General features: G+C 55.9%; 1 protein-coding gene across 11 annotated transcripts in view; it reads right to left on the bottom strand.

The window, feature by feature from the left end:
* The window catches only part of MYO9B (myosin IXB), a 96,157-nt gene extending 72,664 nt beyond the window's left edge, over positions 1-23,493 (bottom strand). For all 11 annotated transcript variants that reach the window (XM_081287919.1, XM_081287925.1, XM_081287924.1 and 8 more), the window contains exons 1-2: positions 23,375-23,493; positions 5,180-6,076 (exon numbers count right to left, since the gene is read on the bottom strand). In XM_081287919.1, coding sequence (XP_081144045.1) covers positions 5,180-6,019 — 840 coding nt within the window. In that variant the 5' untranslated portion in view covers positions 6,020-6,076; positions 23,375-23,493. The remainder of the gene's footprint in view (positions 1-5,179; positions 6,077-23,374) is intronic.
* Between the last annotated feature and the right edge of the window lie 36 nt (positions 23,494-23,529).

The raw sequence follows: 23,529 nt of genomic DNA, 5'->3' as shown, positions 1-23,529 counted from the left end.
GTTTTGGAGGCTAAAAGTCCCAAGCTGGGGTGGCCCCATCTGTTTGGCCTCTGGTGAGAGCTCTCTGGCTGCATCACAGCATGGCAGGGAAGTGGAGAAGAGACCAGCTGTGCTACAGCTTGGCCCTGGAACGTTCCCTGAAGGCCCATGTGCTGAAGGCTGCCCCCAGTCAAGGGTGCTCCTGGGAGGTGACAGAATCTTAGGAGGTGGTACCTAGAGGGAGGTCTTCCGATCAGATGGGGATGTGTCCTTGAAGGGGACAGTGGACCCTGGCCTTTTTTGTTTTGCTTCCTGGCCATCACAAGGTAAGTAAGCGATTTCCTCTGCCATGATGTCCCCACTGCCTTGCCACAGGCCCCAAACCAACTGACTAACTCATCATGGCTTGAGGCCTCCCAAACTGAGCCAAGCCAGAGCTTTCCTCTTCTTATGCTGCTCCACCTCAGGTAAGGTGGTCCCCACAAGCTGCATGCAGGGGGCCAAGAGTGTGGGGGTGACCTCAACCCACTCTCGTAGAACTCACTCCTCCTAGAAGCCAGCATGAGTCCTTCCACGAGCAGCCTCCCAGGACCTAATCACCTTGCACGAGGCCCCACCACTTTTTTTGCACCAGGGATTGAACCTAGGGGTGCTTAACCACTGAGCCACATCGTCCGTCCGTCCATCCATCCATCCATCCATCCATCCATCCATCCATCCATCCGAGACAGGGTCTTGCTAAGTTGCTAGGGCATTGCTAAATTACCGAGGCTGGCTTTGAACTTACGAGCCTCCTGCCTCAGCCTCCTGAGCCTCCACATGCACCACTGTGCCCGGCCAGGCTCTGCCTCTTAAGGGTTCTACCACCGCGACACTGCCACACTGGAGACCTGCCTCCAGCACAGGGACCTCTGGAGGGCACAGCAAAACACAGCGTGCGTCTCTGCAGATACAACTGGTTAAGACAGGGTGATGCTGGGGTAAGATGGGTCCTAAACTCAAAAAGAGTGGCATCCTGGCTACAGGACAGGTGGAGACACACTGACACCGGCGAGGGCTGGAGCCTCGCAGCCACAAGCCAAGGAGCCCCGGAGCCCACAGAGCTAGAGCAGGGGGATGCTACCTACGTGCTGTAGAGGGAGCAAGGCCCTGCAGACACCTTAATTTTGGACCCATGGCCTCCAGGACTGGAGAGTGCCCTGCTCTGAGGTGCTGATAGGGCGGCCACAGGAAACTCGACCATGTCCTGCACGGTCCTCAGAAGAGAGGAAAGCCGCTCTGGAGGCCGCTGGGCGCTGGGGAGAACATGGCCCCTGGACTCAGACCTAGGCATCGACTGCCCTGTCTACACCCTGCCGAGACCTCGGGGGCAGGCAGGCTGCCTCGGCTGAAGGCGTGGTCCCAGCGCAGGACTCAGGTGGGGCTTCTGGGAAGCGGTCAGCTCACGAGGCCCTGCTGCACCGGGGATTCTGAGCTCAGGGAACTGCAGGAAGCGGCCTTAGAGAGCCCTGAGGCGAGCGGTGTGGCCACCGCGGTGCCCACCACCCCAGGCCCAGAGCAGGGAGCCAGCGCCAGACTCAAGATCCCAAAACTCTGAGCCACAACCCAGCTTTCCCCTCGGTTTTCCTCAGCATCTTGTCAATGACCAAAAGCCAAAACAGCAGGGCTCCGGTGTTCCCGCCTGTGGGTTCCACAACAGCAGATGCCCCACGTGACAAGACCCCCGTGGGTCACCCGAGTCTGCCCCTCACGCACACGCTGACTTCGACTGTCCTGGCCCACCCTCGAGCCCGCTGCCTGCCTGTGGGAAGGACGGTGGGGCCACCGAGGCCTCCCCCAAGGAGTTCCAGAACTGGGATGCAGCCAGGGTCTTGGGGCTCCTGGGCAGGCTGTATGCCATCAGTGACCTTCCTGTGGCTCCCGAGGCCCTGCTGGGCCTGTCACCTGCCCGTCCCCGGCCCCCGGCTCTGCCCCTGGCTCACCCTGTCGCAGCGTGTCCTCCTGATGCCCACGCAGCCTCCTGGCCTCCGCACTGGCCGTGCCTCCTGCCGGCTGGCCGCCCGCTCACCCGGACTCCCTCCATGCCCAGCTCAGGTGTCGCCCCTGGACCTCAGGACCCTGCACTCCTGGGACTGTCTGCTGCTTTCGATGGCGGCCTGCCTGTCACTGAGGCTCTGTCTGTTACCGGCTGCCTGCACGTCAGGAGACGGCTCCCAGAGGGAAGACCTCGGTAACCGTCTCGGCCACCAGGTGGCCCAGAGCCTGGGCTGGAGCCTTGCTCTGGCCCGACACCCTGGGCTTTCGTCCCCATGCGTGCGTAGACAGGGGCCATCACTGTGGTCAGGGCTAGTTCATGAGGGAGGCGCGGTCAGAAGTTAACAATGAACCATAGCAACCGCAACGCACATCACACCATGCGAACATATGTCCCCTCCGGACACCTCCCGGCACGTTCACGGCCTTGCCGAAGCAAGCACCCCCCGGCTCCCTGGAGGCCTGAGCGCTGGCAGGCTGCGCGGGGCTTTGGAGTCCTCATTAAATCAAACCAGGGCCACGGGAACACAGCACTGCAACATGGCTGCGGTCTCACGACCAAGACGCCTACTAGGAGGCCAATCTGGAGCACACAGTGGACACACCGGACAGGAGCCTCGTGTGCAGGGAGGCGCCCGCCGTCTGAGACACTGCGTCACGCCCCGCAGAAGACAGTGCAATTCAAAACATGCCAGATGTTTACTTCTGCCTTTCTCCATTTAAGATCTCCAGGTCACAGCTGATTGCTGGTAACTTGGACGTCCCACTGAAACCTAGAGCAGGGCCACAATACCTGCGGAAGGAGTGGAGGGCCCGGAGGGGCAGACGACCTGGTCAGGGTCGACTGCCATCAACAAGGAAACGGTACACGGTGCTGGCAATGAGCTTAGTAGCTTTTAAGAAGTTCACGCAGAACATGACCCGAGTCCTCAGGTTACTCGCAGGGGAAACAGAAACAGGCTGCAGGTCTCGGCAGGAAACTTGTCGTATGACCCTTTAATTCTATGCGACGTTTCAGCAAGGAAGAGGAACTGAGCCGTCTTCTTGCCAGCGCAGGCTACATATGGCTTGGGGGATGGGAAAGAGGCCAGAGGTCAGTGCTCCGGGGAAGGCAGGACTGCCCCTAACCCTCTGCGGAGAAAGAGGTTTCAAGATCCTATGGACGAAGAAACGATGACACATCCGTGTGCAGTTGTCCTGGGACTGGCCCAGGACTCTCCCAAGGATACCAAAGCCAAAGGCGCTCGAGTCCCTTCTATAAAATGACATCCTATTTGCACAGAACTGATAACATCATCCTGCAGACCTTAAATCCTCTCTAGATGACTTAGGACACTAAACGATATGTGCACAGCATGCTGTATCGTTCAGGGAATCACAATAAGAAAACAGTCAGTCCGTGCTCAGTACAGATCAATTCTTTCCCCAAAACAGTTCTGATTCATAGTGGGTTGAATCCATAGACGTGGAAACTGCAGATACTGTAATGAAATATTATTCAGCAATAAAAAGTAAGTCCTCACTGGGTGCAGCGGGCCTGCCTGTGATCCCAGCAACTCAGGAGACTGAGGCAGGAGGATCACGTTGGAAACCAGCCTCAGCAACTTAGTGAGGACCTAAGAAACTTAGTGATATCCTGTTTCAAAAAAAAAGGGGGGGGGGGTTGGGTGGGTGCTGGGATGTAGCTCAGTGGTAGAGCACCCCTGGGTTAATTCCTCAGTACCAGGAAGAAAGAAAGGAAAAGAAAAAATAATTCTCAAGCCACAAATGCATATTACTAAGTGGGAGAAGCCGGTCTAAAAAGGCCACACAACGTGTGACTCCAACTCTAGGACATTCTGGAAAAGGCAACACTATGGGGACAGTGATCAGTGGGTGCCGAGAAGAGACAAGCACAGAGCACAGAGCAGTGGAAATCCTCTGCATGGCGCTCTGCACACCGTATTCCACCGTCCAGTGTGTCACACAGAACGGTGCCATGTGGCCTTCTGCAGGGATCCAAACACACAGAAACAACACCAAGAGTGGACCCTGAGGTGAACCTGGGACTTCGGTTATGCCCAGCATATCAACAAGGGCTTGGACCAAGTGCACAGATGGCCACTCTCAGACGCCCTAACAAGGGAGCCGGGAGGGCCGTGGGGACTCTGTGTCATCTGCTCTGAGTTTCTGTCATCTAAAGTGATCTAAAAAATAACATTAAACAAGAAAAAGTAGAATGCTGGACCCCAAATTCAGGGCTGCAGACCCCCTGAGCCCACACCCCACCCTGACCAGGTGATAATGGCTGCATCGTCTGGAGTCATATGGACGCATTGAGTGGGGCCACTGAGTGGTCACTTCTGCACCCCCTGAATCCACGCCGGTGACCAGAAGGCTCATCCACAGGGACATGTGGATGGTTCCTATGGGGTCTGACCAAGGGACACTGCACAGAGGACAGAGGATGTGGGGGGCTCTGCTGCCCCTGTGGACAGTGCTGCCAGGTGACCCCCTCCTGCTGAGGCTGCGGCGCCTGCTGCTTCTGCCCACCCTGCAGCCCTCCAGAAACGCCGAGTTCAACTGAACACATGGCTTTGCTCTTAGGACTGGGGACAGACGGCCACCCTCCGGATGCTGTAGATGCATCACCCCCAACTTCACTCTCTTGATCTGGCCCTCCCGGGCTGGCGGTCCCCAGCGTCAGCCAAGGGCGCTGCACACCAACTCCTGTGTGCTACCCATCGTACCTGAGCCCACAAGCGGATCACCTCTACACCCTGCCCCAATCCCAGGACCACTAGCGGCACCCCTGAGCCAGAGCCTGCCATGATCTGCAGGAGCCAGCCTTCAGTCTGCGTCTCCTGCCTTGCTTGTTCCCCCACAAAAACCAGGACAAACCCACCTGGCCACTTCCTAACTGACCCTGGTACTTCCCCAGGGTGGCCCTGTGTGACGTGGAGTCCACATGTGGGAACGCCAAGTGCCCAACTGTCTCCTGACTCGGCTGGCCCGTCCCAGCTGAGTGATAAAGAATCTTTTACTTTTTATTTACTTTTTGCAGTGCGGGGATGAACTCAGTGCCTGGGGCACACTAGGGAAGCGCGCCACCATAGAGCCTAAAGCCCGTCCCCAAGCCTGCATCTTCAGAGGTGAGGGTCCCTCCTGTCACCCGCCCCACGCTCACCTCCAGCACGGGGCCGGCCCCCAGGATGGTCCTCTCCACGCCGCTGGCATAGCCCTTCTGGCTAAGGGCGGTGAGGCAGTGGATCAGGAAGTTGGTGCTCTGGGTCTTGCCGGAGCCGCTCTCGCCCGAGATCACGATGCACTGGTTGATGCGCTTCCTCAGCATGGCGTAGTAGGCCACGTCGGCCAGCGCGAAGACATGCGGCTCCAGCTTGCCCAGCTGCTGGTTCTCGTACATCTTGACGTACTTGGGGTTGTAGATGGGGAGGAACTTGAAGGGGTTGATGGCCACGAGGATGCTCCCCGCGTATGTGTAGATCTTCTGCTGCAGGAAGCGGTGCTTGAGGTTCTTCAAGAGGTTGTCCTCGGTCAGCTCGGGGAGGTTGCAGAGGTCATCAAAGTCCGCCTGCTGTCGCGGCAAGAGGCCGCGCTCCACCAGGCGCCGGGCGGCCGTGGCCTGGGCCACCAGCTGCATGTGCACATATTTGATGGTCCCGTCTGCGTTGCGCTCCTGCAGCAGGAAGTAGTAGCCGTCCTCCTGCGGGTGCTCGTCCTGAGCCCGCCGGGGCCACAGCAGCACGCGATGCACCGGCGAGTCGTTGGCATCTAGCACCCACTCCTCCCCACCCGACTCCTTGACCTCCACCAGCACGTAGCACTTGGTGCCATCTAGCCGCAGGCTGGCGATGGCATCCTTGATGACGTCGGACGTGGTGCTGTCCTTGGTGGCGGTCACTCGGCAGGAGGCCTGGCCCTGGGTGGTGGACAGCCGTGGGTAGATGTACAGGTGGTAGGCTGCCTGCTCCCGGCGGCCGGAGCTGCCCGCCTCTTGCACACTCATCCTGTCGGCCGCCCGGCTTCAGCATGCCTCCCGGGCTCAGGCGAGCTTGTCCTGGAGCTGGAAGGGAGGTCAAGGTCAGGCAGCTCTAAGCCCGGGAAGAGGGATGTGGGACACCCACCCTGCACAGACAGCACCAGACCCATGGCCAGAAGACCCTGCCCCAAGCCGGGCCAGGAGCCGCCAGCTCTGGCTCCCAGGGTGACAGTGGAAGAGCCTGTCTTTCTTTTCCTTAGTGCTGGAGCTGGGACCCAGGGCCTGTGCACATGTGGTGAAGTGCCCTACCTTCCACCGACCACACCCCCAATGCCTTCCTTCTGCCCTTTAACGGGACATCTGACTCATGTGGCTCTCGAGTGATGTCACCAGACAACTCCAAAAGCAAATCCTCTCATTTGCCCCATCCCGGCACTGGTCCCACCCTGCCCCACGTCCAGCCTCGTAATCCCACATCCAAAGGCCATGACCATCTCAGCTAAGCCTTCACTGCCCACATCCTTCCTGGCCTCCGCTCCCTGACAAAAACTCCTCAGCAGCTGCCCGAACACATCAAGCTTGGCCCAGGGGCCTGGCTACGTCACCACCACACACCCGGCCAGAGCGCTGAGAGAGAGCAGGGCTGGACCTGTTGGAACTGGGGTCCCCGAAACCCAACCAAGGAAGATGAGGTCAGGGCAAGCCACTGAGAACTGGCTTGAGCAGAGCTCAGGGTGTGTCTGCTTCTAGAACACGACTCCAGCCTGTTGGGGAGAGGAGCGCCCTCAGGCCCAAGCCACAGGGTGCCCTGCAGGCAACTGGCCAGTCCCCTAAGACGGCCAAGGTCTAGAGCAATGAGAAAAGGTGTGAAGAATCTGAATGTAGTGGGGTGCCTTAGAAGGGATCCCCAACCAGAAAGAAGACGTGACCTGGGGAAGCCGAGTGAGGGTCGGGGAATGCTACAGTCTGGATCCCACCCGAGTGTGTTCACCAAGGATTCAGGTGCCAAAAGCTTGGTTCCTGGTAAACGTTGAGAGGGGGACCTTTAACAGGTGGGGCCGTGTAGGAGATGATCAGGTCACTGGGAGGGGCTTAATATCACTCCTAGGAGGCCCTGGTTAGTCCCCTCCAGAGTGGGTGGTTACAGAAAGTGCAAGTCTGCTGCTTTCCTGCCACGTGATTCTTGTGGCATGCATCCCCAGATGCCCCCAAGATGCCATTTGCTGCAAGGTTGTCACTCAAGGCCACACAGAAAGTGCTGACTGGATTTCCAGCCTCCAAACTGAGAGGTACACTAGCCTCTTCTAAAATGAAGGACCTAGCTTCAAGTACTTTGTTATAGCAACAGAATATAAATTAAGACAGATTGTAGATTATAGATTCTACATTATCTTTGCAACTTTTCTGTAAATCCCAAGTTATTCCAATAGAAAAAGCTCTTGCCCTCCCCTTCTATGGTGCTGGGGATGGAACTCAGAGCCTCAAACATGCTAAGTAAGTGCTCTACCGATGAGCTGCATTCCAGCCCTGAAAAAGCTAGTTTTAAAATTACATTTGCTTTTGTAGGCTGCTGGAAAAAGAAAATGCAGCTGATGCTGGTCATAGCCCATTTGGTATCTTGGAGCAGGAGGTATGTATGCAGTGTGGGTCATGTGAGTGCCACTGAGGGACGAGGACAAACCAGACCTTGGCTCAAAGCCCATCAGGAGAGGCTGTATGTCGACAATGGCGGAACACATGGAGCCCAACAGTGAATGACACAGGTAGGAGCACCTGCCTCAAGGTCCAGGGGATGGAACATCTCCAAGGGAACCTGAGGAGGAGGAATGCATTCTGAAGTGGAGGGAGGAGGTGCGGTCAGCCACGGCTTGACTTTATAAATAAAGTTTTATCGGAAGGCAGCCTGGCCATTCATTTACATGTTGCCTGTGCCTTCAGCCATCCTGACTAGGTGGGACAGGCACAGCAAAGCCTTTAAGGCCCAGAAAGCCTGAGATACTCACTGTGCAGCCAGAGAAGTGACCAGAGAAGATCCGCTAACTTCGCCCCAGCAGAAGCATGACTCAGCAGCGGGGCCTGTGGGGCAGAAGTGTCAGGAGGGTGGAGGAGGGGAAGGCCGGGGCCATGGATTCTGCAGCAATGGCAACTGTTAACACAGGGAGGAGGAGCCGCAGCAGATAAGAGGGAGGAGTATTTAATTTTGAAAACCTGGACTCGTAGGGGCTCTGACTGTTCCTCTACCCCTGGGCACTGGGTTTCTAGTTACTTCACGGATTCAAAGATCATCCTTGGAATCGCTGCTTCCTGGCATCTGTGCGCACCCCCTGGGGTCACGCCTCTCAAGATGCTGGTAAGCAGGAACACTGTCATCTCTCGATTCAACTGTCACATTAACCCTCAGAAAGACCTGCATTAAATGAGGCAGCTCATCCGCTTTGGAAACCACTCGGGAGATTTCTTTAAATGCTAAACACACATCTAGCACGTGACACAGCAATTCTGCCCCCCGGAATAACGCCAGAGAAACAGGCAGAGCCAGCCTCTGGGGCATCACTCCTAGAGCCCCAAACTGGAGCCGAGCGCAACATCCATCAGCCAGTGGAGGAGCCAACTGGCCGCGCAGGGCGACGTGGTGCCGCAGTGGGAGCAGCCTGTGGTACCTGCTGTGGCAGGAAACAAACAGAAGCACTGCCTTACAAACAAGGCCAGACCAAAAGACAGCATGCACATACCCAGCCATTCTGCTCCCAGGTCTCGATCACAAAGAACTGAAAACAGAGACTCAAATCCTTGCGTGTGAATGTCCTGTAGCACAATTCACAACATCTGAAAGATGGAAATGACCCGAGGGTTCATGACTGGATGAATAGATGAGCAAGATAGGGTCTGTCCATAAATGGGAATATTATTCAGTCAGGAAGAGGGATGAGGCACTGGCACATGCTACATACAATGTGGACAATCTCTGAAAACACGATGCTGAGAGAAGCCAGACAGGAAAGACCACAGCGTGTGATCCCATGGACTCAGAAATACCCAGAACAGGCAAATTCATGGAGATAGGAAGAGACTAGTAGTTGCCAGGAAAAAGTGACAGATAATGGGGACAGGGCCTCTTGGGGTGATGCAAATGTTCTAGAACCAGAAATGGTGTTTGTGCAATGCTATGAATACACTATATGCTGCTGAACTGTAGAGAGTGGTGAATTTTATGTGATTTTACCTCAAATTTAAGAGTCCAGGCTGTAAAATTCCACATATATAAAATTCTACAGAATAAAAATGAACCCACAGGGGCAAGAGCTGCTTGGTGGCCACCTGGGGTGGGGAGGGTTGACGAAGAGCGGGGGAGACGGCGTGGGCGATGGACGTGTCCATGCCGTGGGCACTGTGGCTCAGGGCGCACTCTCAGGACCTGAGGGTCACTGTGCAGCAGTGACACTTTCCTAAGACTTCCACATGGTGAGGTCCACGAGGGGACCTGCCTCCCAGGATACGGCTCTGCTTTCTAATTGTCCCCACCTTACGCCCAGGGACTGAGTTCCTTGGGGTGCCATAGCAAGGAAGCAGCTGGGAGTTTGTGGGCACACCAGGGGTTCAGGGAGCCTGAACCAAGGAGCCTGCTCTCCTGGCAGAAGGTTCACCACAGGATGTCCCCATGCAGGGCCACGGGGTCGCGGAAGGCGGGCGGTGATTCATGCACTTCCAAGTCAGGTGAGAAACCCAGACTCAAATCGTAGTTTTTGCACCTTAAACACAGCCACACACACTCATACACCTGCAGGCTCACACACTTGCACATACAAAGCTACAGCCCTTCACTGCACAGGGGCATTCCAGTCGACAGCTGACAACAGGCGCAATGGTGGCCCCATCAGGCTACAACCCACCCGCTGCTTCCGGGTGCACGTCCCGGGCCACCTTCCTTCTTCCTGGCCTCCCTGCTGGCCAGCCTCCCTCGCCCGCCCGGAGCAGCGGAGCCGTCATCTATGCACCACTCTGAAGCTGGTGGCGGCTCCAGTCTTTCTGTGATGCCAGGTCCCAGGAAACGCGGGACAGCTCAGCCCCAGCTGGTCATGACAGCAAGAGCCTGGTCAAGGTGCCAGGAGCAGGAGGCCTGAGCGGCTGCGGAGTGCAGCGGTGCGGTGCCTCCACACCCCAGCGGCTCACGCTCGGGGGGGGGGGGGGGGGGGGGGGGGGGGGCACAAACTCCACACGCCACAGCGGGACTTCTGTTTCTACTTGCTGACAACCAATCCGGGGACAGGAAAGAAGGAGACTTCATTGGCCAGCGATGATGCGCGGTTTGTGTAAGTGCACCTCACAACCCACACGACTGCAACCCGGCTTCCCAGCGTGTGTCTATCAGGTGACACAGGACGACACTTTGTTCACGTGCATACAGTGCACAGACTAGTGTGTGCGCACACTCTTGTACCAATACACCCACATTTATCAACACACATGGCTGCCCACATGCAGACACGTGTGCGTGCAAAATATGAACATAAACACACAGGCCCACGTGCACATGGGGGCACAAACACACGCCTACATGCAAACACACCCACACACACGTCTGTGGGGCCTCCCCCATCACTTCTATCCCAGACTCAGGGCTTCTGCAGCGGCTCCTGGCCCAGGGGTAGACCCCGGTCCTGCCTCCCAGCCACCTGGCCTGCAGCCTGTCCCCCAGCTCCCACCTGGCCCACAGCCCTGTCCCCACAGCGTGGAAACCACGGTCCCTGCAGCCCCACCTCCCAGTCCCACCAGAATCCCAGTCCCACCAGAAGACTGCACCAAACTCCTGCTAGTACTACCTGCTGGCTAGAAGCCTTCCCTGGCCCCTGGGCCCCGTAGTCCGGGGGTGGACAGTGTCACTTATACCTGCCCCTGTGTATGTCTCCTGCCCTGCACCCAGGCCCTGCCCGGGGCCCATCCACGCCACCACACCTGCTCAGGCACTCTGGTCCCACCTGGAGCCCACTACCATCACTCTCCCTGCCTCCCTGGACATCAGGGGGGTTTGTCCTTGTCTCCCACTGACCTGGGCCTATGTGCTATCGCCACACCCCAAACCGTCAGGAGGGCCCGGCCTCTATCCTCTGCGCCACTGTGGGGGATTCCCTGGAAGAGCCGAACCCCATGTGGCCGTCCCACAGAAAGCCTCTTGGGATGCCCACCTCCAAGCCCTCTGTCCAGCCCTCAGTGCCCCTGGCTATGCAGCCTGACACAGCAGACTCCCTTCAGCTCCACCTGTGCTGACGGACACACCCAAGCCCTTCCCGGGGGGTCAGGCCCAGGATCACAGGCAGACCCCGGCGGTTTCCTGGATGGCCACCCAGCCCAGTCAGGGAGAAGCTGCCCCAAACGCCCAACACACAGGGCAGTGCATGTCCCCTGGGCCTCAGTGGGCCTTCAACACAGGCCTGGCACTGCTCTCCCTCCCAGATGTCCAGGCCCTGTGCAGCAGCCTGCCACCCGCCACCTGCCCGAGGTACCCTGCCCTCCCCGAGACCACAGGGCCTGTCCCCACCCTGCTCTCCCCTGGCCACTATCTCTGCCCTCCAGCGGGATCACAGCTCGAGGCTCTGGCCGAATTAGGCAGCTCTGCTCCCAACACGGAGCCTCAGGTGGACCATCTCCCCACAGCAGGGCCAGGCCCACATGCCCTGCCCACAGGTGACGCCTGCCCACAGGCCTGTGCCCTGGTTGGGATGCAGGGTTGGGAGCTGTGTGGGCCAGGGGAGGATCAGTGCCTCCTGAGGGGCGTGCAGCCACCTCGGGGAGATCTTCAGCGCCTTCCTTCTCTTCCGGGGTGTCTACGTGCTCTCCCATTTTCTGCCATGAACTGAAACCACGCAACTCATGGCCCTCACCAGAGCCGACCAGAGGTGGCTGCCTGATCTTGGACCTCCCTGCCTCTAGAACAGAGACCCGAATCAACCTCTGTTCTTCAAAAATTACCCAGTCTCAGGTATTTTGTTATAACAACAGAAAAAGGACCAAAGCAGTGTGTCATTTCACCGATAATGCTGGGCTGATCCCCTCAACCTAGGCCAAAACACACCCTCATGGCCCTGATCCATTCTGAAAAACTGAGTTCCAGAAAAGCCCCCCAACTCTCAGGTTCCCCTAGAACAGCACAGGAGAGTTACTATCTCTCAGCATCCTCAACAGCACTTGGTATTAATATTTTTCTCACTCTGCAGCCATCAGTGAGCACAAAAGAACATTTCATCTCTCACATTTCTTTGACTCTCAGGTTTGGTCTTTGAAATTTATGCCCATCAAGCAACTATATTTCTCTATTTATATACTGCTCAGATCTCGGGTGTCATTTTTTCTATTTATCTTGCTCTATAATATAACGCTTTCCCAGGTTTGATGAAACTAAGTCACACCAACTTACTTTTCTTGTGGGTTTTTGTTTTCTGCAGTGCTGGGCTGGAACCTGTGGCCCTGAGCATGCCAGGCAAGTGCTCTGCCACCGAGCCGCACCCCAGCCCTGCCATGGTGATTTTCAACACAGATACAGGCGTGACCCTCACCTCATGATGTCCACGTGAGCCCGTCCTAAGTGGCAAAGCATCTCACTAAGCCACACGTGCCATGTGTGTGCTCAGAACACTGCCATCCCATGTGGAGGGGCAGAGTCGCCCAACATGGGGCCTGTTCTACAGTAAAGCGCTCACGGCATTTAATGAAACTGCACCGAAAGTGAAAACAGAAGGGCCGCTCTGCGTCCCCAGCCTGGGAGAGATGGGACCTCAGAGCTGGAGTTGGGTTTCTATAGAACACACATTGCTTCCGCACCATCACAAGGTCAAAAAGTCCCCCGCTGGACCACACCAACTGGGCCGTCTGCACTGGTCCCCAGGCGGGCTGGTCTGCGGGCCATCTATTTTAGGGCGGGCACTGCCAGACCCTGCCCCAGATCTGATAAGACCCTGACTCCGCTTCCGTTTGGGGTCCTGGCCTCCTGGACTCCCTCTTCGTATCTCACGTAGTCCCCTTAGAAGTCAGGCTGTACATTCCTAGTGTCCTGCGGCTGCTGTAACAAAAACCATAAACGAGGGCTCCAACAACACGGCCCGCTCCTCTCCCTGCTCTGGAGGCTGGAGTCTGGAGCCGAGGTGGCGCTGGCTGGCGCCCTCTGGGACTCTGTGCGGGGTCCTTTCCAGGCCTCTCGGCTTCGGGGGGCTCTGATGGTGCTTGGCGCCCTGTGGCTTGCACACACATCACACTGCTCTCTGCTTCCACCACCCCCCACCCCCTCCTCTTCACACACAGACACCACTGACTGGACTGAGCGTGCGCTCGTCTAGAGATCCGTAACTCATCATATCCGCAAAGATGCTGCTCCCAAACATGGCCGCGTTCTGAGGCTCAGCGTGGGTTTGAACTGGGGGTGAGTGCTCTTCCACGTAGTCTGCGTGGAAAGGGAAGAAGGGAGCCACACAAGAAGCAAAGCGACCGCTGTGACGCCTAATGGGTGGAGCCGTCTGCTGACCTTAAAGGCTGAACAGTGACTTTTTGTCCAAGGTCGCCCTGGGGCTGCTTGGGAGATGCCACACTGTTTTGCTTATCACAGCTTCAGAGGATGTTCTTCAGTAATGGCATCTCTCTCAAGGGGCTCTGGCTATCTTGGGCTTAGGGCCATCAGGTCTCAATACAGCCTGAGTCCTGGAAGCCAGCCATGCGGTGGCTTGAGATCCTGAGGACAAGTGGATGTGAAACCTACACTGAGAATCCCCCGGCTGTGCCCAGCATGACAGGAAACAGGTCAAGGACTACAGAACTTGGGGTTGGGGTCACTACGGAGGACAGATTGGCCGAGGGGCAATGGTGGGCTGTGGCCATGTGCTGGGGCAGCAGGTCCTGAAAAGCGGTGACCTTTCTTAATCTGAATGTCTTACCACATACCCCAAAGCCAACATGTCCCTTTCATCCCCAACGACCCACTATGCCAAGTACACACAACGTGAATGAGAAGCCAAAGCAGCCGGGCACAACGGCCCACGCCTGTGACCCCAGCTACTCAGGAGACTGAGGTAGGAGGATCACAGGCTGAAGGCCAGCCTGGGCAACTTAGCAAGATCCTATCTCAAAGGGCCTGGAGTACAGCTCAGTGATAGAGCACCCAGGGTTCAATCCCCAGTACTCAAATAAATAAGTAAACACACAAACAAACATAAAATAAGCAAAACACATCCCCAAGCCACCAGGATCAGTCAGCCAGACTAGTGTAAGAATGATCCCCTGATCCTGTCACCACAAGGAAATCAATCAGTGGGTTATACAGATCCCTGCCAAGACAGTCTGGTGGCAATGAAAGCAAATTCATCCACCAATGGATGAAGGGGCAGATAGAGTGTGGTGCAGCCTCCTGTGGAATACTACTCAGACACAAAAAAGAATGGAGTTCTACCGGTGATCCACACCACAGGGTGGATGAACCTCAAACACTGTGCCGAGGGAAAGAAGCCTGACATGAAAAGACATACAGCTGATGCCTCATTTACATGAAATGTCCAGAACAAATCTACAGACAGCAGATGCGAGGCCATCCTGACTGACTGCTGGAAGCAGGGCATCTCCTGTTGGGGGGTGACAATGTTCTAGAACTAGATGGTGGTTGCACAATGTTGTGAATCTGCTAAGTGTTATCAGCAGACATTTTATGTTACACGCATTTTACCACAATTAACAGGAACACACCTCTTAAAAACCTGAAATGTGAAACAGCAAAGGTTTGCAACAGATTGGTACACTTCTGTGCTCTGAGAAGACACACCTCCACCTTCTCACTCTCCTATGGGGAGGAGTTGTGAGGAATGAGGCCCTGGGAGCTGGGGGGCAGTGAGTGGACCAAAGGCGAATCAGCGACTCTGCAGGCCTGGCCCAGGCCTCGTGTGTGAGAGCAGGATTCCGACCGTCACTTTGGCGAACATGCTGGAATTCACTGGAGAAGTCAAGATGGGGCCTCCAGAAAGTGTAGTGTAGCTGCTTCGTTTATATAAGGCCATAATTTGAAGCCACATGTTTATCGGATGAAATCATTCTCAAGCTAAAAGGAGCAGGCTAACATTACAGAGGAGCCGTGCAAGGCCCGTGGACTCCAGCATGTTCCCACTTTCCGGGACGTCTCCCGGAGCCTGCTGTTTTCTTCTTCTTCTTTTTTTTTTTTTAGAAGAAACAATTCCATGGAGCCCTGGGGAAGATGGACGTGAGAGTGACTGCGACACCAGCGTCTTTATCACCTGCAGTGCATCCGGGCTGGAGGGCCTCTCTGAACTGCCCTGGCTCTGTGTCTTCTCCACCTCAAGCCTGAATGTGAGATGCCCCCACGCGGGAGAGTTGGGCAGAAGTGGGTTCTCAGGAGAAACCCCCTGCCTCAGCTCTTGGAGGGGCCACCCGGTGCAGTGACAGGAGGGAGGAGCTAGGAGCTCCTGGGGGCGTCTCAAAAGTGGGGCTGGCTCATGAATTCAACCCAAGGTTGAACAGGCTCAGGCCATGAGCGGTCCTGGAAACTGGGAGGCATGGCTGGCAGCCCGGACCTATCTCAGGATGTCGTCCGGCCACAGGGGTGGATCAGGGGAAGGATCTGCAACCTCAGGTGGGAGCAGCTGGCTAAGCTGACAGTGTCAGAGGGCAGAGTCACAAAGAGAGTGCTGTAGCGGCTTGATTAGTGTCCCCAGAATTCACACGCACGCACTCAGAACCTCAGAATGCAACCTTATTTGGGAATAGGGTGTTTGTAGATATCATGAGTTAAGATGAGGCTGTACTGGATTAGGGTGGCCTCAAATCCAGGGAGTGGGTCCTTAGATACAGATGCAGAGAGAGAGAGATGACATGTAAAGATGGAGACAGAGGCTGGGAGGATGCAGCCACAAGCCAAGGGACATGTGGAGCCCCTGAAGAGGTCAGCCCAATCCTCCCTGGAGACTCCAGAGGGAACACAGCCCTGCTGACACCTGCATTTGGGATTTCTGGCCTCCGAGACCACGCAACAATCAATTCCTGCTGTTTTAAGACACGAGTTAATGGCCATTTGTTACAGCAGCCCCAGGACACTCATCTAAGTGCCCAGTAGAGAGACACTCCACGCTCTGCAGAAGCCACACCCAGAAGGTGACGTGTGTGCCCTTTGCCAATGTTTCTCTGCTGCTCCCCCCACCCCCCAGCTGGTGCTGGGTACAGGAGAAAGCAAGAGTGTGGACATGAAGGAGGCCAACCCAACAACCCCAGAGCAAATGCATCTCCAAAATTACTAAGCACCTGGAAAGGAAAAGGAAAAATCCAGCATTTGCCTCTGGAGACATTTTTGGTTATCACCACTGGACTGAGGCTGCTACTGGCATCTGGCGAGTGGGCCAGGGCTGCTGCTCAACAGGCCACAGCGCCCAGGACACCTTCCAACAACCTGTAAAGAAGGACCCGGCCCCCAACATGAGCAGTGCTGTGGTGGGGAAGCTGGGGACAGAGGCCCGGAGGTGGGGTGTCATTCTGCCCCGGGAGGCGGAGGTGGCTCAAAGCAGACAGCAGCAGGGGCCTGTGCAATTCAAGGGAGGCAGACCCACTGAAGCCTGTGGAGAGGCCAGGCGGGGGCAGCGGGAGGGCAGGTTGGCAGGGGCTGGTCTGAGAATAAGGAGCCCAGTGTGGCTGCGCTTCCAAGGCCAGGGGCAGTGAGGGAGGGAGAGAGGGCGGGGCGGCGGGAGCCAGCTCCCACAGTGCCCTGCGGACGGACCTGCGGACGGACGTGGGAAGGAGTTCAGATTTTACCCCAGTGGAATGGAGACACCCTGGGGGTTCTGAGTCAGGACGCACCAGGACCTCAGTGACATTAGGACATCACCTGATGGCTGTGCGGTACACGCACCATGAGGGGCCTGGGTCAAAGTGGGGTCCCACCCATGGCTTCTGCAGGTGCTTGGAGGCGGGGCCAGGCCCAGGAGAAGCGGTGGAGGGCAGAGCTGCAGGGCTCCGGGCCCTTCCCGGAGACCGTGGGCCTCCTCATGAACACGTGGAAGGCTACCCAGAAAGCAGGTCTGAACAGGCAGAGGACCCCTGTGACCCCTTCTTCAAACCACACAGCTCTCCTGCCACCATGCCCCAAGTAAAAAGCCACCTGGAGAGTAACAACAGTGACAACGCAAAAAGGACCACTGGAAACCAAGCACTGGCAGTGCGGACAGTCACGAACCTGGCCCGTCCCGGGGAGAGGCAGCAGGAGCCCTCCTCCGCTTTTTTCCCGTTCAGTGCTGGGGACTGAACCCGGGTGCTCCACCCCCAGCCCTTTCTTCTAAATTACTTTTTGGTAGTTGTAGATGGACAACACCTTTATTTTACTTGTATATTTTTACGTGGGCTAAGGATCAAACCGAGGGCCTCACCGTGCCAGGCAAGTGCTCTGCCACTGGGCCACAGCCCCAGCTGCCCCAGCCCCTTCTGGATTTTACTTTGAGACAGGGTCTCATTAAGTTGCTGAAGGTCTTACTAAGTTGACCCAGGTTGGCCTTGCCTTGTGATCCTCCTGCCTCAGCCTCCTGAGTACCTAGGGATACCAGTGTGCCACGGTACCCAGCTGGAGACAGATTTAATTGTCACACAGGGCTGTCTGGACATTTTGGTGGCTGGGGCTGGGGCGGTACTCCACATTCTACAGTGCATAGGATGGTCCCGCCAGCAAAACAGTCCACCCAACGTCATCACTGCCTAGCTGAGAAATCCTGCTTTAAATGAGAAGTTCACCTGCACATCTGAGGGTCTCCTCAGGGGCTCAGGGTCTGACACACGGACGTGGCCTGACCCCAGCTCCTTGGCTGCATGACAGTTATGGCGAGGGAGTGAGGGAGGCTGGCCAGACACGTGCCCTCGCCAGGACACCTTCTCTACCTTTTCTCCTCTTCCTGCCAAACCAGGAGGCAGACTCCCAGAGATGGCCAGGGGAATGGGACCAAGTTCCCTGCTGTCCTTTTGCTCCTGTTCTTGCACCTGTCCCTAATTTAAAACAGCATCTCCACGTGACAGCTGGGGACCCTGGTGCTCTTCCCAAGCAACGGTTAAGGAACCTGGTGTGTGTGCCCCAGCATGAGTGACAGTGTCACGTCTTCGCCTCCTGGTTTCACTGGCTCCAGCGTGGCTGGAGGAGGAGTGCTCAGACCAACAAGCAGGGAAATCCAAGCCAAAGTCCTGAGCATCCCTGTGCTGCTGTGACTTCCTGTGGCACCCACCTCCAAGGCACAGCCCACATCACAGCTGGCAGGACAGGGCAAGTTCTTGGGTGTCCCTCCTCTTCCCTACACAAGCCTGCAACCCAGGCCCCATCACAAGGTCACCTGCTGCCGGGCAGTTAACTTGACTTCTGTGGGCATGACCCCTGGCTGAATACATGAAGACTGTTTCTGCTCCCCTCCCCTGCAGGCCAGCTCTGAGTCTGCTTCCCAATTCAACACTTCCCTTTGCTGAAGGATTTGAAGACCTTCCAGAAGCCTCTTTTGTCCAGTCATGTGGGACAGCAATTGATCTCGAGGCCATTTTAGCCCATCAACAGAGTTGCTTTTGGAAGCTCCTCCCTGTGACCCTGGCAATACTGAGAACCGAGGCCCCCCACCCCATGTCACATTTATCAGTGTCATCTGGATCACTGTAAGGCACATGTAGCCTGTAAGGTCAGCCCTAAAATGACCCCTTGCAAAAATCCCTCGAGATTCACTCCTCCCTGGGCAGGGTCCCTGCCTCTTCGTCATCCTCCAATGTATGACTATAAAATCTGGAAAATTCCCTAACAGGGAGCTTCCAAAGTTGACGTGGCCAACCAACCTGTTTAAATGAGTGACAAGACAGGATGAATGCACCCTATCTGCTATGACTCTCTCCCCACATTCTTCTACTACCTAAAAATGAAGTTGTCCCTTACCCGGGATCATGGAATACGTGTTTCCCCCAAATATTCATTTGCTTAAATCCTGGTCCTAGTCCTTTAGAGGTGACTCTATTTGGAATTATGGTCTTTACAGTGAGGACTACAGTGGACCTACATCCATGTAACTGGGGTCCCTCGGAAACTGGGCCGGCGACAAGCACAGGAGGAAGACAACATGGAGTGGGGAGACGTCAACGGGAGGGGCCTAGGATAGACTCCTCAGTCCTCAGAAGCAACCAAACCTGCCAGCGCCTTGGTCTCGGACATGTGGCCTTCAGGACCATGAGACAATAAGTTTTTGTTAAAACCACCGTCTGTGGTGCTTTGTTAGGGCAGCCGTGGCAAAGCCATACCCAGCAGCCACTGCAGTGAAGTACCCACGGCCAGGCTCCCTCTCTCGTATACACGCGAGCCCGCGAACTTGGGCAGAGCTGGGATCCACACAAATGAGTCAGACAAGGAGAGCTTATTCATCGCCCCGACGAACCCACAGGCCGAACCCCTGAATCACTACTTTATTTATCACTGGGCTTGGGCTCAGAAAGTCTTGACTAGGAAATGAGTAGAACCCAAACTCATCGGCTGCATTTTTTAAACATGCCTAATCTCAGAGGCTCTTTCCCAGCCAAAAGGAATCCTGAGAAGGAACGGGCTCCTCTGAGCCGCCCCCAGTGGTGGTGGGCTGGTGCAGAGACAGGGCCCTTTGTTCTGCCCTTCTCTTCTGAGGAGGGCAGAAGAGAAGGGCCTGTCTTGCTCTGCAGGGAGGCCACGCCTGGGCTGGCTGAATGGCGGGCCGAGCAGGGGCTGCCTGGCACAGTTGGGCTGGGGATCTGGACGCACAAAGGGCTGATGGGTAGGGCGCAGGGCAGCACCCAGAAGGGAGCATCAGAATGACACCAGAGTCGGCTGTCTCCCCCCCATTCTCAGAGGTGAAGCAGCAATGTCATGGTCAGTGCCTGGGGGGTTGGGGGGGGGGACACAGTGGTTGGGACAGTGAGGGATGCATGCAACAAGAACAAAAACTAAACAGTGTATGCTTGGGAACGGATGGGCATCTGGAGGCACACGGGAGGAGATAGGGCGGCTTACAAAAGGCGCGCTTATCCGGGGCAACTTGCAAAGTAGCTTTTGAGAAGAGAATTTAGTATCTCTAATCTCAGAAGAAAAGTCACTGTTCGTTCCCAGATGAGGACGGTGCCTCCAGAAATCCAGGTCAGTGGTGATACAAAGAAGAGCAAGACAATGGCCCCCACTGTCCCTGCCAGTTCCTCCTCGCCTGTCCATCCTGGGGGTGCTCCCTATCTCCCCTGTCGTCTGTTCCTGACAGTTCCTCCTTTTTGTCAGAACCACTCTCCAGATAAAGAACTGACTGGACAGCAGAATTCAGGGGCGGGCGTCTTCTCTCACTGCCACCCCAGGAAGCAGCGTGGCGAGAGTGGAACACACACCAAAGACCCCTGAGGCCATAGTGGGCCCTGGACAGAAACCAGATTTTAGTACAGAGCATCAGTTCTCCCCCGGGGCTATTTTGCATTTCTCCAGAGAGATAGGGGTTGTCACAACTTGTGGAGAAGCAAATGCTATTGGCATCTAAAAAGTGGAGGCCAGGGATGCAGTGCTCACCAACCCATAGCACACCAGGCGGTCCCTACCGCAAAGAACAATCCAGCCCCAAAGGTCAACGATGGCATGGTTGAGAAATTCTGCCCTAGAGATTTGGTCTTCAGCAATTTAAGGTTACTTATGATCCTTTACATTCTAGAAAAAAAGCTCAGAGAGCTATCTCTGAAGTCATCACCTACCTGGGCCTATTTTAGGAAAACAGGACCAATGAACCCTTTTGCTGGTGGTTGGTAGAACAAGAGAACGGGGACCAATAAAAGCATCTATTATAGCAGGTGCTCAAAAAGGGCAGGGCTTCAAAGGAGCTGCCTATGCAAGTCTGTCTTCCTTGCTTGGTTTAACACCCTGACGTCCTTTCAAGTCTGGCACGAGGCCAGTCACCTCTTCCGAGGAAACTTGTTGGAATCCCCCTTCTCCCAAAGCTTATGTTGGCCATCCCTGATCCTGACCCAGGATAGATTGTGACCCCTCTTTCACTGCATAGACCACCTGATCTGAACTCCACTCTTTCTATGTGGGAGACACTAAATGGCCCTCCTCCAGTAAATGAGGGTTCATTGCTGTCCTTGGGTGTCAGTCAAGTACCTGGCACAACCAACTCTTGCTTAACTGAATTCTGGACCCAACACACACAACCTGGGAGAGATGAGCAAAGGGAAGCACCAAGTTAACGAGTCCCTACTGGGGAAAGAAAACAGATCCTACAGACTTATGGGGAGATTCCCAAGTCCCCACCCGATTTATAGTCACCAAGTTGAACTTGAGGGAGGGTCTTTCCCAGGGATTTCCAACTGGATGGTTAGGTCCAAACCTTTGGGAATGGGTAAACTGTGCAAAAACACACTGATTTTCTACTTGAAAGACAAGGGCTGGGGGTGTAGCTCAGTGGTAGAGTGCTCATCTAGCATACATGAGGCCCTATGTTTGACCCCCAACACTGCATAAACAAACAATAAAAAAGGTTGAAAAAAGCAATTAATAATCATTTGTGAACATAAAAGAGCAGAGTAGGAAGCTGAACAAAAAAGTAAAATCATTGTCTTGAGAATTTGAGAGATGGAGGCTGCATAAAATCTGAGGGAGGGTGTGTTCAGGAGACACCACAGTTAATAACAGGGGCTGGGTTTTGAAAAATGCTGATGGAAGCCCATCCATTCATTTTGCAGGTGAAGAAACAGGGAAAGAGACTTGCCTGAGACCAGACCATAACACTGCTTCCTCCATGAGACCCCACTGGGCCAGGCTCCTGGTGCAGGGAGGAGGCAAAGGTACAGCCATGGGATGGGAAGATCCAGCCCTGTTCATTGGGGTGTCTTAGCCAGAGAAAGCGACAGTCAATGTCCCCAGGAGGCAAGGCTGTGGGCTATCACTGTGCATCCTGGAGCAAGCAAGGCTGAAAGCCTTTTCCCCTAAAGGCCAGAACATTCTGGAATAGGTTATCTAAGGCTTTCTTTGTATTCAAACTATCCAGATGCATCTCTTAAGTAAGCTGTAAACCTGGCCCCTCTTCTGTTAGATCACAGATAATGCCCATCAGAACCACAAAGCTGGAGGCACTTGCCAGAGCAGATAGACAGAGACAGACCCAGGACACAACTTTCCAGTTGCTCAGGTCACCTCTAGCTGCTTCTAGACACCTTGATTCTGGAGACTCCAAGACCAGAAAAATGCCCTGGGGACTCTCAGGCTGCTAGTTAAATGTCTCTACCAGCTCCCAAAGAATCATGGAGAGACCTTCTCTTAAAGAACCTTGGCCTACGGGGCACCCAGGAAAGAAGGGAGGGTGCACGGCTACTGGGCCTCTACCCTTGAGCTCACAGCCTGCGGGGGGAAAGATTTCCTGTATGTCATTTTACCCATTTAAGTCCAAGGAGGATGCAGCTCGGAGGAAGTGCTTATGCCCCTGCATAAAAGCACCTTCACTTCTGAAACACATTTTGCGTCCCCAAGGCACCTTGTTTGCTCTCTCTGGGACCCCAGAATCTGGCTAGTCCTATCTTCAGAAGAGAGTGGTGAGACAGAAGAGAGTGGTGAGACAGACCCAGAGGCGCTGGGACTCCCCTCCAGATCACCCAGCTGCTGGGTGTGAAGTCAGAAAGGGGATCAATCAAGAGGGGAAGGGGGGCCAAACCTCCAGGGGGCTGCACTCCAACGGCTACACAGTACTAGTCTAGCCCTTTTCCTCCTCTCCCCTTCCCGCCTCCCCAGGTCCTCCCTCGACTTACCCTGGCTTCTCTCCTTTTTTCTTCCCATACAGTCCCCACTTCTCTTCCCTTCCCAATAGCCAGCCCGCCACACCAGTGGTTGAGAACCTCTCACACTTACTGAGCGCCCACTGGGTGCCAGGCGCCGCTGTCTCAGACACCCTTTAGCACTTGGGTCGCGAGCAGAAGCCCCCAGGACCGTCCCGTACCCTTTCCCCGCGACCGCACCCCAGCTGTTCCCGCACCGGCCTTGCCCCCTCGCCCAATCTGGGCCTCTCAACTCCGCCTCCTCGTCTTCCCCCGCTCCCAGCCCCGTTTCCTGCGACCCCCCAATTACCACTTAAGCCACGTCCTCTTCGGAGAAGCTGCTCAAAGCCACAAGACTCACCCCCCCACACACGCCCACAAGCTGCCTCACCAGCTCCATCCCTATCTACTTTTCCCTTCTTCGTCTCGCTTCCACCCAACCCCGCAACCTCTCCACAACCCCCAGCCTCGTTCCCGCCCCCTCGACCCCGACCGTCGCGTCCCTCATTAGCCTTCAACTCCGTCCCTTTTCTCAGCGGCTGCTCCCCGTGCACTCTCCGAACTTAAGCACCCAACCCACAGCCGCCTGGAACTCACCTGGGCCTCGGCCGCCGCGCGCCGCCGGTCCCGGGCCGGGTCTCCGCCCGGACACCCGCCAGCCCGCCCGCCGCTTCTCCAGCCGCTCCGCCCCGCCGCGCCCGCCGCTCCCCCGCGCGCTCCCACTTCCGGGTTCCGGAGGGGCGGGGATGGGG

Source organism: Spermophilus citellus, assembly GCF_964194105.1.
Source record: "Spermophilus citellus genome assembly, chromosome: 3".
NCBI lineage: Eukaryota > Metazoa > Chordata > Mammalia > Rodentia > Sciuridae > Spermophilus > Spermophilus citellus.
This window is presented reverse-complemented; position numbering and strand designations above follow the sequence as displayed.